The following is a 13,655-nucleotide window of genomic DNA, read 5'->3' as shown; positions in this document are numbered from 1 at the left end:
GAACTTTTGGTGCAAGAGCACCAAAAAAACCAAAACCAAAACAACAAAAAAAAAAGAAGAAGAAAAAGAGTGAGCTGACTTAGAAATCCTTTCTAATCAAGGTTTCTGAAGGTTCTGTGTAAACATTTATTTGATTAAAACATTTTAACGAAGATTTTTTTTTAAGGGAAAATGAAAGTGAAACGGATTGCTTCCGGACACTGGAAGAACTTGAAAGCCAAATTGGAGAAAAGGTAATAGGAGCTTGTGGAAGGTTCCCCACTTCCAGTCAGCGCCAGGTGGCAGCCAAGGGGGGGTGATAATTTTTCTGCGGCCTTTGTCTGAGCTGGCACCTCTGGTCAAGCTGACGTCGGAACAGGTCCGTGCAATGGTGGTGTCCCTCTGGCCGAGGGATGGCATCTTGTAGAGAATGGCACAGGTAGAAGATTTGGAATATGAATTGCTTTGTAACGGATCTTTGGATCTTTTTTAGTGAAGCTGCCTCTCTGTTAGGCTTTCTTTGGAAAGAGAAAGTGACTGCTTTTCTGCAATAAGTGCTGATCAAGAGCAGCAGTGGGAGGGAGGGAAGGAGGGGAGGGAAGGAGGGGCAGGAGCCAGGGAAGGAGAGGGGAGGGGGGAGGGGAAATAACCAGGCAGACTGGCAGTGATATACATTTAGTACCGAGTGATTTGCCCGAGAGCTGCTGTTCTGTGTAGGAGCAGCATGTGTGGCTTCATTCTTGCTGATCCCTGAGGCCTCGCCTTGGCTGGGGTGGGAGGTGGTGGTAACGCCAGGCAAGGCTTGGAACCTGATGCTTTTTAAAATGCATTTGAGTCTGTCAGTTACATGGCTTAATTTATTTGATACAATATGTTGGTTTGGAATGTAACAAATGTACTTTCTTTTCTGAACTCTTTTGAGACTTTCATGCATATCAAATCAAAAATAACTAGAGATCCACAACATGTTGGCTTTGATTTTTCTGACTGGTACCATTAAGGCAAAAAAAAAAAAATCCATCTTGGAAGTGGCATTGTGGCTCAATGTGATAGAGCAGTAGCTTTGGAGTTGAAGAGCTCGGGGCTAGCACCCAGAGTTCATGCTCCATGTCTGAAAAAAAAAATCAGCCAGGAGCTTAGCCTAGTGGTAGAGTGCTTGTTTAGCATGCACGAAGACCTGGGTTCCATTCCTCAGTACCACATACATAGAAAAAGCCAGAAGTGGTGCTGTGGCTCAAGTGGTAGAGCTCTAGCCTTGAGAAAGCCCAAGGATAGTGCTCAGGCCCTGAGCTTAAGCCTCAGGACTGGAACAAAAAAATCCATCTTAATATGGCAATTTGTTAGCCATATGTGCTAAAAACCTGATGTAAGCAGGGGCCCTGGCATTATCTTCCTCTAATGCTCTGTGACCGTAGTTATTCTGGAGGGAAAGCATAACATGATTGACCATCTTTTTTGGTCTATGTCTTCTATTTGTCTGTGCATAAACTGTGTTAAGATGAAGTACTAGTGAGCATTGCAAGCCATTGCTTACCCTAGCAGCCCGATTATGGTTATGGATCTACAACATAACATGGGATATTACAGTCAGCCTGGTGGGAGGGGACACAGCAGCAGTGGAGTGGGGTCGGGTGTGTGTGGGGTTACCTGAAACAAGGCTGGGAAGAGCAAGTGTGAGCGGGAGCTCTGTGCTCTCCAGCCTTCCCTAGCACCCTACTGTCTTGAGTCATTGCTTAAGCTTTTTGGTTAATTGGAAATAAGAGTCTCCTTGACTTCTCCACTCAGGCTGGCTTTGAACCATGATCCTTAGATCACAGCTTCCTGACTATCTAGGATTACAGAGTTTTGGGGCAACATCCTGTGAAGACAAGGAGATGAGGTTCAAAAGCTGAGGAGTGATGGCAGAGAGAATGCTCCATCTTGGGATGTCCAGCCGATGTAGACCACACCCCAGTTCCACCTCCCCTCCCCCCCCCCCCCCGACTCTAGGGAGGCAGGCCGGGTCTTGGAACCAAGTTTCTGAGCTGGACCCCTGCAGTCTACCAGCGTGGCTTTCAGCAAATCCTTGTCCTTTCTGTATCTGTCCATGGGGATCTCACCCATCTGGAAGATCTGAGGTTGAAAATATCCAGTAGAGACCACCTGGAACCTCACAGGGATGTAGTGAACCCTGGGAGAACTTTGGGAGCTGCTGTTCTTTGCCTGCAGCTAGCTACAGCTCCCCACATCCCTTCTTCCCCTCTTCCTGGAGTAGAGTGGCTGGTCCCTGTCCTTGGCTGCTCCCTGGTGCCTCCTAGTGGTAGGTCACTGGTAGTGCTGGGCCTGAGAAGGGCGGCCGGGATTCTTGAAACCAGATCTCCAAGCCTGGTGATGGCTGGTGAATGGAAAAGATGCTCATTTTCCACATTAGCGATGCAGCTAAATAAATGTATTGCTTATTGCCTGTCAGAGCCAACAGTACATGAGAATCCCTTGGAATTTGGGGAGTGGGACGTTTTTAGTGTATGTGTGGCCCAGCCTTAGCTTGCCTCCTAGACTGACGGAGTAACCCTGCTGGTACTTCAGTCCTTCACAGGCTGTGAGCTCCACGGGACGGCTGCTTTCCCAGCCTCTGCCCTCTTCCAGTCTCAGGCCCTCCTTCATGCTCATTGCTTGTGAGTCCCTGGGCTCTGAGCCCCACCTTCTCCCATCAGCCCTAGGGAGCAAGTCAGGCTAGATAGTCTCCAAGCAGCGTCTGTGTTCTGTGACTATGCTGTGTCTGTTCCCCCGGGCCCACCCTGTGCTGGGTAGGGGGAGGCCCTGCCAGCCGCCAGCCCTAGGGTATAATCTGCACTCGGCTCCACCTAGCTGTTACCCAGAGGCTTCTGCAGGCCTTACCTTCACTGTCTTGGCCTTGCTTTTTACTTTGTCACAAAATAAGACCTACTGCTTTGCTTTACTCCTCTGGCTTTACCTCAGAGGAGCTGGCTCAAGGGTCTCTGCTCCCATAATCTAGAGATGGAGGGATCTAAGGAGAGTCAGTCACCGGGTCTGGCCTCCTGGGGATGGGGTGGTGAACTGGGGACAGCATCCGCCATCCATGGAGTTGTTTTCCATGAAACCTGCCATAGAGCATGTCCCCAGTGGGTAAGGACATCATGAATGAAGCCTGGGCATCCGGTAGGTTCTCAGGGAATGGCAGGAGGTCCTGCCACTGACTGGGGAAGCTGATTTTCTTGGCTAAACCCTTGTGGTGGCAGCTCAGTCTGCCACCAGGTGGCAGCCATGGCCACCCCAGGGCAGGCTCTCTCCTCACTGCTGCCACCTCCGCTGACGGCCCAGGGGTGGAAGGAGCCTGGGTACTGGACAACAAATTCTTTCCTCCTCCTGGCCACTTCCAAGGCAGGTCTTCGTCATGTGCTGTTCTTCCATGACAACGCTTCAAAAATAGAGGAAACCTTTTCTCGTGTTTCACAGCCTAGAATGCACCCCAAACAGACTGTCACTGGCCCTGGCCTGGTCCCTGCCGGCAGCCTCACCAGCCCTGCGCTTCCTACCCACCCTGCCACAATGTGCTTCCTTCTGTGGGGCACATGGCCTGTGCCCAGCCCTGAGGTCAAGCCCCTCGTACTCAGCTGAGCCAGAGGAACTGCAGGGGTTGTTAGAAAGAAGGGAGGAGAACTGAATGGATCTGGGAGGAAGCCTGCCTTCCTACTCTTGGGCTTCCTCTTCTTGCTTTGCCAACTCGAGGCAGAGTAACCAAGACCCTAGGAATTCTCTGAAAGAGCTCTGCTGTATGAAATCACTCAGATCCTAGGAGGTGTTCATGAGGCAGGAGCCACTACTGCCCATTGCTGGCACAGCGGAGGCTGAAAACAAGCACACAGCCTGGCGGGGGGTGCAGAGCTGAGTGGAGAGGCTGTAGTTCCAGCCTCAGCTAGATCCAGAGCTCCTGACTTAACCCCTGGGCCATTTTGCCTCTGTGTGCATGTGTGCATATGTGTGTGTGTGTGTGTATGTGTGCATGCGCGTGCATGCATACACATGCACCTGTGCATATGTATTTGCACATATGTGTGTTTGTGTGTGTGCACACACATGCGTGCACTGGTACTAGGGCTTGAACTCAGGGCTGGGCACTCTCTCTTAGCTTTTTCATTTAAGGCTGGCATTCTTATCACTAGAGCTGCAGCTCTGCTTCCAGCTTTCCTGTCCAGGCCAGCCTGGGTCAGGATCCTCAGATGTCATTCTCCTGAGTAGCTAGGATTATAGGTGTAAACCAGCACCTGGCTGCCATTTTGCCTCTCGAGAGGGCTCTCAGGAGAGTGGTTGAGAGTGGTATATTCAGAGAACGTGGTATGCTTGCTCCCTACTTCAGAGAGCAGTGAGTACTGGGAGTGCTGTCCAGCCAAGAGGCCATCCTTCCATCCTGGTAGCATCTCCTCCACTGGGCATCTGGGAGCTGGATCCTCAGTCCTGTCTGAGTCTTGCCTTCTCTCACCCCTTCCTGCTCTTACCCTGCAGGACCTGAGTCCCACCAGGCACGGAGGGCACGTCCAAGGCCCCAGACTTGGCTTATGCACACTGGCAGTCAAGACTTGGCAGGGGCAAAGGCAATGATGGTGTGTTGCCCAGTAATGGTGCTCACCGTTTCCCTCCCTTTATCATTGCCTCCCACATGAGGTGCAGAGGAGGGGGAAGAGGCTAGGAAAGGAGGGAAGCCCAAGCTACTGTGCCCTGTCCTTGCTGGGGCTTCTGCAGGAAATCGGGAGATGAGTAGAGTGAGCCCTATCTTCCTGGGAGCACTGCTTGTGGTCCCAAGTATCAGAGCTCTGCCCCTTTCCCCACCACTCACAAAAGCAGTTCTTAACCAAAGACTGGACTTGCAGACTGTGGAGCGCAGTTAAGGAAGTGTAAAAAGAAAAGCCCCAGAGCCCTGGGTTGTTTGCTCTCAAATCTTGTCATTCTTCAAGCAAGAGAAACTCTCCGAAGGAGAACAGGCCCCAAGGCTTGGGTGCCATGCTGCAGGAACATCTGGTCCACCAGTCAGCTGTGACTAGTGTGCCTGGCCGCTGAGTGCTGTGCACACGTGTTCGTGATGATTACCAGTGTCTTGGAGTTCTGGTGCAGCCTGGGTCGTCTCTGGGGCAATTAGTAAATAGTGGGAGATGCCAGGCCGCTTGCTCGCTCTACAAAGTCCTTGTGGAGAAGAGACAGAGTTGTTCTTCTACACTGGTAGATTTTCTTCCTAAAAGAAACTTGAAAAGTTACTTGAAAATAGAGGGACCGTTGTTAGATGGGCACCCCTGAGCAGTGCAGCCCCGCATTTCATGAGGGATGTGCTGCAGTGGCTTCCTTAGAAATCTCTCTCTCCACCCCCTCCCCCTGCAAGCCGAGGCCATTGGGTAGAGCAAGCCAGCCCGACTGAGCCCTCCCTCTCCTCATCTAGCTCCCATCAGCTCACTGGGGTGTGCTTGGTGTGAATTGCCTGTTGAGGCAGGTATTTGAATACCTCTCCTCTTCTGTCTGAAGAAAATATTAGCATATCGCAGAGTGGTTGGGGACAGATTGTATCTGAGGCACTTCCTCCTCCCTGCAGAAAAGCCTATCAATCATCACAGAATATAGCGATTAATAATGTCACAGCTTTTCTCTGTGGCTCCGAACAGCTCCATGAAGAGTAGCGTTTGCTTTTTCATCTGGAGAACCTCACACCACAGAACAATCACTTGCCATTTTATAACAAAATTATCTTGAAAGTACTTCTACCCCAGATCCTATTTTTGGGTATGATATTACTAATTTACTGAAACCTTCCAAAGGAAATTGCAACAAAGATTCTGTTGTATCAAAATTTATAGTCATTTCACACTGTATCTTCTAACACAATGTAGCCCTGCAGATGGCAAATTCATAGTACAAACCTCAGCCTGAGATGAGGGACGTTTGGAATACATGCGTTGGGGACAGCCTGGCGTCCTGCTGGACAGGAGCAAGCTTCTCGTCCTCACCTGGGACATGCACGGTGTTAGCAAGGCAGCCTCAGTACTGTTGAGATTCCCGAAGACGGGAAGGCAGAAGGAGCTCTCTGTGGTTTCAGGAGAGCTTGGCACCTGGCACCCATGGGACACAGGAGTTCTCTCATGAGGCTCAGAGCAGGGAGAGGCGACGGCTCCCCTTCCACGGCGTCCACACAGCCTGGCCCTGGCCCTCGGGCTCCCCTCTGTCAGTACGGGGCTCAGTTTCCTGCTCCCTGTCCTACTTGTTAGAAGCGCCGGCCAGCTCATCGGCAGTGGGACTGTCCCAGCTGTGGCTGCCCGTGATGCCTGCTTCAGGTCAACATCCTGGTCCACGCAAGACCCCAGAGGTGGCAACTGGAGACCCCTGCGCACGGCCGCGCATTATCCTTAGTATCTGGACTATTCTGAAGTGTGTTGTTTATGACTAGGTTATGCATTCTGTGGTACAGCAACATCTCCATCTTGCTTACTGCACTACCTTCAGTGCCTTGAGCAGTGCTTAGCCGCTCACACTTCTTGGCCAGTGTTTATGGGATGAGTGAAGTTTTGTGGGATGGTTAGTATTACTTGGGGGGTAGGGGTGACAGAAACACCTTGATGAGGGGATGAGGATGGAGGTTGTGTGGAATAAGCGCAGGTCTTAATGCATGCTGAGGACAGAGCAGGATTACCACTTTAAAGAAAGGAGGTTCATTTGGTTCTGGTCCAGGGACGAGGGTCAGCCACCTTTTTATTGTCACCATCAGCTTGCTGGTGTGAGTGCACAGACCTGGTCCTTGTCTTCGCTTCGGAGGGGCAGGGGAACACCAGAGTAAGTGGTGGATCACCTGGTCTTTGTCCTCCGAATGCTTCTGGTGGGTGTGGGAGCACCTCAGATCTCAGCCTCCTGAGAAGCTAGGATTACAGGTGTGAGCCATCGCGCCCAGCTAGAGCCCAGGATTCTTGACCTGCCCCTGGGGTGCAGCTAGAATCCCATGGATATGGGAAGGGAAAGAAAGAAAGAGGGCGAGGTAGAGAGAGGGAGGGAAAGGAAAGGAAAGCCAGGAAACATTTCCTAGCTCTCTCCAGCTCCTTATCAGCTCAGTAGGTGAAATTTCTTTTTTTTTTTTTTTTTTGCCAGTCCTGGGCTTGAGCTCAGGGCCTGAGCACTGTCCTTGGACTTTCTCAAGGCTAGAGCTCTACCACTTGAACCTCAGCACCACTTCCGGCTTTTTCTATGTATGTGGTACCAAGGAATCGAACCCGGGTCTTAGTGCATGCTAGGCAAGCACTTTAACCACTAGGCCAAACTCCCAGCCCCAGTAGGTGAAATTTCTTATTAGTAGTTACTTAAAAATGAAAATCAAACATAGAAGGTGTACATGGCTTGCAGACTGTATACCAGCAACTTTCCCTTTTCACTTTAGCTACAGGGAGACCCAAGCTTATTTGCTCCATTATGGTAACTATGACTTTATAGTTTCTTTCTTTTTTGGTCTGGTCTCAGCTCTCCATTTTCATGGCTCGAATTTGGCTGTCTTTTTATGTCGCGTGTTCAGTTTGGGTAGAGGCAGGACAGGCATATGTTCAGTGAAATGAGTGCGTAGTCCTTTGGCCCATGGGGGTGAGCTCCAAACGGGTGCCAGCCCTGGGAGAGACAGGACCAGGCTTTGTTCAAGGTGAGCCCCACCCCGCTGCCACTTCCCCTGTTTTCCCCCTCCCTTCCCCCCCTCCCTGAATTGAAAGTTTGTGTTTATGAGATTCTGAATGTAGTCTAATTTTTTCCTATCTGGTTTGGCTTCTCTCTACCAGCTGGTAAATAGGAATCGTTCACTGTAGGAGGCCAGTACTCTGCAGAGTGTAAACAGATGGAGTCGATATAAAGTGACAAGTTAGACTGCTACTGAGAATACAGAGCCAAAACTCCAAGCATAACAGTCGAGCTACTGATCGCGTTCCAGTTCATTTAGTCCTGAATAGTGCCTCGTATCTGCACAGCTGTGTTGCCCCCCCCCCACTTTTCTTTCTTCTGGGTTGATAATGACAATTTCAAAGAAAAACTTTAATTAAAGATTTTATACAAAATAGCCAAAAGTAGAATAATAAGGAAAATGAGCATTGATGTGTTTATTGTAAGAGAAATCCTTTTTCATGGTGTCATTGAATTTTTTCTTTCTTAAATTTCAAACGAGTTTGGTGGTGCTGACAGAAAGGTGCCAGACTGACAGCCGTGGGTGCTGAACCACGATGGGGGCTGCTCAAAGCCTTCTTCCCAGAGCTCCGTCTGCAGGTGGCGGGGACTGGGCTCCTGACCTCCTCCTGTCAGAATCAGACAGGAAGAAGCTCAGAGAGGGGAGCTGAGCAGAGAGCGGCCCGGCACAGCCAGGAGGGCTGGATGGTGCTGGGCTAAGCTGGCCTGCAGGACATGCTGTGTCAGATCCAGGAGGGGAGGCCCAGAGGGGTCCCGGGCCCCAGAAAAGAAGCCATCGGGTGCTTTGGTGGCTCCCGAAAATCTAGGTGGTTGTATTTCCTGGGTTTTCAGCCCTTCTTCCTGGAGCTCAAAGTGCCTTAAAAAAACATTTTAAACAAAGAACTGCAGAGTAATAAGGCCCACCGCGGCAGGCAGTTTATTGAGCCGACTGAGCTCAGTGGGGCCCAGCTACGAAGCAGATTCATTCCCTTTTCTTGCCATCCTTCAGCACCAAGTCTCCCCTTCCCATCCCTGAAGGACTGCGCAGGCCTCCTGCCCTGTCACGTGGAGGTACAGGGACCTCGGTCTGCTCCTGGTAGGGCCTACGAGGAGTGAGTAGAGCAGCGCTTTGAGGGTATCTGAACAGGGTGGCTTCTGATTAGGACAGACTTCAACTGAGCCCCCTGGGGACCCCCCACCCAGTGCTGCCAGGGTCCTTCACCCGTGAGCAGGAATGCTCAAGATTCCTATCTTCTTCTTTTTAACTGTTGGTATATTTAAAAATTAGTATTATTATTATTGTTATTATAAAAGTGATGTAAGGCAGATGAAAGGTATGTTTCTTTTTGATCCCGTCACCCCTGCCCGCATTCTCCTGCTTTCTGTCATGCGTGCTGGCATGTCCCCTAGGGCGGCTCCAGCCTCCAGTGGCATCCTGGGCTTTAGGGGCAAGCACCTTCCCGGAGGGAACTGTGGGTCTCCGGCCTTCTCTAAGGACAGGTAGCCTCTGCTTATTGTGGTGGCTTTACTTAATTCTACGTTTTGTAAGTTAAATCTTTGAAAGAATAATTTAACTTTTAGTCCCTGTGTATTAATTTCACCAAAGAATTCTACCATGGTATTCAAACCAGTCATTTCTTCCTTCTATTGATTTTAGAAATGATTTTAAAATAGGTATGCCCGTCCATGTTTTACGTCATTCTCTACCAGCTGCGGTTTTCCTTTAGCTGTTAGTTGAGGTGTCCTGCAGCTGTCCTCGGCCTCGTTGTGGCTCCTTGGTGAACAGCTTGGCTCCTTCTCCCTCTTCCCCCCAGGTCTGGAGCATTTTGCCACACACACTGGGCTCCAGGAACATGGAGAGTGTCAGATGAGGAGAAGCTGGATAGGGGACAGGAAAGCTGACTGGGGAGAGGTATGGCCTCCTGCTTTGGCCTTGAGTGCATTCCTGGCTTCTGCACCTTCCACTTCAAGCCCTAGCTAGCTATGTTTTGCATTTCTTCTTGAAATTGTCCATGTCTGTAGAGCTTTTCCAAAGGCCTCACCTACTCCCTTCTGAGTGAGGAGGTGTGTGCAGGCCTGGCCCAGGGCTGACCACTGAGAGACCAGGAGGATGGTCTTGTCTTGTTCTAGAGAGTTCTGTCCAGCCAACCCACTCAGCCCTGCTAAGGGAAAACAGCCCAGACGATATGTAAATGAGCTGGAGCGGCTGTATGCCAATAGAATCTATTTATGGATCCTGAAATTTGAAATTCACATAACTCACTTGTCACAAAATCCTCTTCTCCTTTTTGATATTTCCCCCCAACCATTTCAAAATGTCAGCACCGTTCTTTGCCTGCAGGTGTGTAAGGCTGTGTGGTGAGCAGGTGTTGGCTGCTCCCCAGATCCTAACTGGGGTCAGCCCTGAGCAGGAAGGCTGTTGGGGGAACCGTCAGGGCAGGAGCAGATTTTCTTTTCTGAGAAGCAGACTGCCAGGAAGGTGGCGCTGTTCCCTCTTTGGGAGCCTGTGATAGAGGCCAGAGTGGGGCAGGGCGGGAGCCTAGAGTGGAGACCTATGACCTGTGCTTGCAGAACCAGTAAGGAATTCCCCGTAGCCCAGGGATAGAGGTGTGGGGGGGCTGGGTCACCATCCCGGAGTCCCCACCTCCTCCTCCTCGCCTGTCATGTTGGCCCAGTGTCATGCACCAAGTCTCAGGGGCCCAGGTTAATCAACCTGGCCATCTGCCGTGCCCTCCTTTGGGTGGGGTCAAACTTCTATCTGACCAGTAACAGAGAACTTGGAGGCATATCTTGTGGCGGGGGAGGGGGACATCCCCATGTGCCATGTTTGTAGACCCATACGGGGTGCTCTGGGGTTTTAAGGAGCTATATCACATGTGTCCTTCCCCACCCTGCTCCCTCTTTCCTGAAGGAGGTGGATAAGGCCTTGGCAGTAGACAAAGGCTGAGGGTTTTCTGCAGCTGTGGGCACAAGTGCTGTGGACTGAGGCTGCATCTTTTAGACAAGGTGGGGGAGTGGAAGACAGACGTGCACAGCCTGGCCTCTCTCTCCTTCTGCCCCACACTTACTGGTCCTTCTCTGGGAGCAGGAGTGGCTCCGGAGAACTCAGTTTGAGGCTTTGCACATAGCAAATGTTTGTCAACCAGTGAACGTATGACTGTGGTCTTGGTGGTCACACTGACACCACCTGACCACGCTGGCCCTGAGCACTGTGGCCCTGAGCACTGGACCCCTGCACCAAGGAGGGTCTGAGCACAGGGTTTCCTCAGTGTGCAGGTTTTCCCACCAAGGCGGGAAGAAGACAGACTCATTCCAGCCAACACTTCTTGCATATCCAACTCTGCCTCTGTGCTGCCCTAGAACCCAAGGCCAGCAAGGATCCTCAAGAACTTGTGCAGAGGAAAGGGCCACAACTATCTGGGGAGGAGCCTCTGAAGACCAGGACACTGCCAGAGGGAGTCCTGTTTTATTTCTGCCTCAGTTCCCTTCTGATTTTCCAAACCCAACTTCCCACTCTGTCTCTTCGTCGATGAAGGCAAACCCGTCCCACCCATTCCTCTCCGCTATGGCCCATCCAGCCTACTGAGAGAACCTGTCAGGACTGAGAACATTTCCAGAATCTACCGTGTCTCTCTCACTACCTCCTCTCCCCACAGGCTGGGGTTATGGCCCTCCAGGGCTCCCATCTACTCAGCCCCTCCAGACGGCCTCCAGGGCTCCCATCTACTCAGCCCCTCCAGACGGCCTCCATGACTGTCTAACAGGACTTTACTCCCTGTCGGTGTCCTTGTCTCCTCTGCTTTTTTAGCCTACACTAGACCCTACTGCTTGCCCTGCAGGTTCAGCTCCTGCTTCACCTCTCCTGAGCCATGATCCTCCCACTCTTACTCTTCTAGACAGTTTAGGGTGACAGGAGTTATGCCACGGAACCCGGCTACCATCTCCTCCAGAGCTGTCCTTGAACTGCGATCCCTCCATTCTCAGCCTCCCAAGTAGGCAGGATTACTGGTGTGAGCCTCCACAGTCAGGCTAACTAAGGGGAGGAAGCAAGGGGGCTTTGTGCTGAGCGGGTGGTATGGGGAGCTGAGGCTGGGATGGGAGGTGCTAGAGCACCCCCTGGGTCCAAGTGCTGGAGGGGGGACCCAGAGATCCCTCCCTTGAGCTAGGACCGAGGTCCCAGCCTGTGGGTGTGGAGGCAGATGGGCCTGTGGATGCTGGGGAGCCCGGGAACGTGGTTTGTTTTTCCTGTAAAGCAGAGAGGAAGAGGCGGGAAGGGAAGAAGCTGCAAGCTGGGAGAGTGTGTGAAATAGGTTTGTGGGCACACATTTCAAGTATCAGGTATGAGTACACGAAAAGAGCAGAAAGGTGAGGAGGTTTTGTTCCGGAAGAAAACCTGGGGAGAGCAATGAAGTCCTCTTCTCCCTGACTGAAGAGAAGGTGACATGCCCTTCCGGCAGGAAAGGGAGGGGGGTAGAGGGCAGGGGTGGCTGGCTTTGCATGCTAGAGGGAAGGATGGGAACAGGGAGCTGGGGCAGGGAAGGGGCTCTTTGGGCTAAGATGGAGGTGTGGTGGGAGAGGAATCTCGTCTTGAGTCACAGGACAGCGTTAGCAACATCCGCATAAGCAGAAGCGGCCGCAGTGGCCGTGGCTCTGTGTCACGGGCCATCTCAAAGCTGCAGGTGTGTTTGGGAAGGGAGACGATATTGAGGTGAGCAGCAAGGGCAGTTCTGATATTCTTTTCAGGATGTGGCTGGGGTGGGGAAGAATACGTCCAGTTCCATTTATCAGTGAGTGTGGCTCGTGCTGGATGCTTGGCTGGAGTGCCCAGGTTCATCCCCAGTTCCAACAGAAAAAACGAAAGGCAGTTGTGTGGATGATGATGATGATGATGATGATGATGTGTGTGTGTGTGTGAGTGTGTGTGTGTGTGTGTGTGTGTGTGTGTGTGTCCAGTAGTGGAGGAGGCTTGTACTCTGGCACCGTCAGACCATGTGGAGCTAGATTTATTTGGAATTGAAGGAGGAGAGTGGAAGAGTCCTATGGAGGAGAGTAGGATAGGCAGTTAGGGAGGAAGGGAAGAGAGAGGATGAGGCGGGTGGAGGCTGCTTGGCAGTGCAGAGGCCTGCAGGGGCAGAGGCTGAGTGGGCTTGAGACGCTCCTAGAGTAAGCCTGAAATGAGAGTGGGGTGTCTGAGTGTGATCTTCACATGACTGTCCCAACAGGCATCGAGGTTGGGTGGGAGCTGCAGCCTCTGGAGTGAGGACAGGGCCGGCCAGGGCAGTGTCTGGGGATGGCTGTGTCAGCTCAGGTCATGTGAGGGAGCAGGCGTGACATTGTCCAAGCAGTGCTGCAGCACGGCAGGGTGGAGGCCGAAGGTGGAGCTGCAGGCTCCCAGCGACAGACAGGACCACTGCCCTGAGCACAGCTACAATGTGCCCCCCCCACAAGCTCATGGTTGCACAGGACCTCTGGAGGACCTGTGAGAGGGGCTCCCTTGCTGGGTGAGCCAGGCCCAGTGAGTACAGGACAGCAAAGGGTGCATTCTGAGAGTGCAGGGGGGAACTGGGGTGCTGATGAAAGGGACACACCTGTTGTTACGAGTCTTCCTAGACGTCTCCGGGGACCACTGATTCTCCTCAGAATCCAGACTTTCCCCTCACTTACCACCCTCCCCCTGCCTTACCCATGCTCTCCTGACATTGCTGGAGGGCGCTCACTGCAGGCTGGCCAGTGGCCCCAGCCACCCCTCCCTCCTGCAGAGGCCTCGGGTCCCCATGTCCAGAAGTGTTGGTTCTCTTCTCCGAAGGCCTCTGCTAGCTGCCCCCTCCACCTCTTATTGGACTATTACCTCCACCACTGTTTGCTGGACCCCCGTCCCCCCACAAGGTGGAGTAAGAAAGGATGAACCTGAGGTTGAGCCAGTGCTGTGCCATTTAGCTGTGATGAAATGGAGCCTCCATTTCCTGACCAACAAATGGGGAAGCATGTCCATGTGTGCGCGTGTGCAC

General features: G+C 52.0%; 1 protein-coding gene across 1 annotated transcript in view; it reads left to right on the top strand.

Annotated features, from left to right (window-relative positions):
• The window catches only part of Efcab6 (EF-hand calcium binding domain 6), a 153,747-nt gene that overhangs the window by 28,832 nt on the left and 111,260 nt on the right, over positions 1 to 13,655 (top strand). The window contains exon 7 of the mRNA XM_090328864.1: positions 167 to 233. Coding sequence (XP_090184990.1) covers positions 167 to 233 — 67 coding nt within the window. The remainder of the gene's footprint in view (positions 1 to 166; positions 234 to 13,655) is intronic.

The sequence above is a fragment of the Megascapheus bottae genome, chromosome 2, assembly GCF_031878675.1.
Source record: "Megascapheus bottae isolate mThoBot1 chromosome 2, mThoBot2.hap1, whole genome shotgun sequence".
Taxonomy (NCBI): domain Eukaryota; kingdom Metazoa; phylum Chordata; class Mammalia; order Rodentia; family Geomyidae; genus Megascapheus; species Megascapheus bottae.
This window is presented reverse-complemented; position numbering and strand designations above follow the sequence as displayed.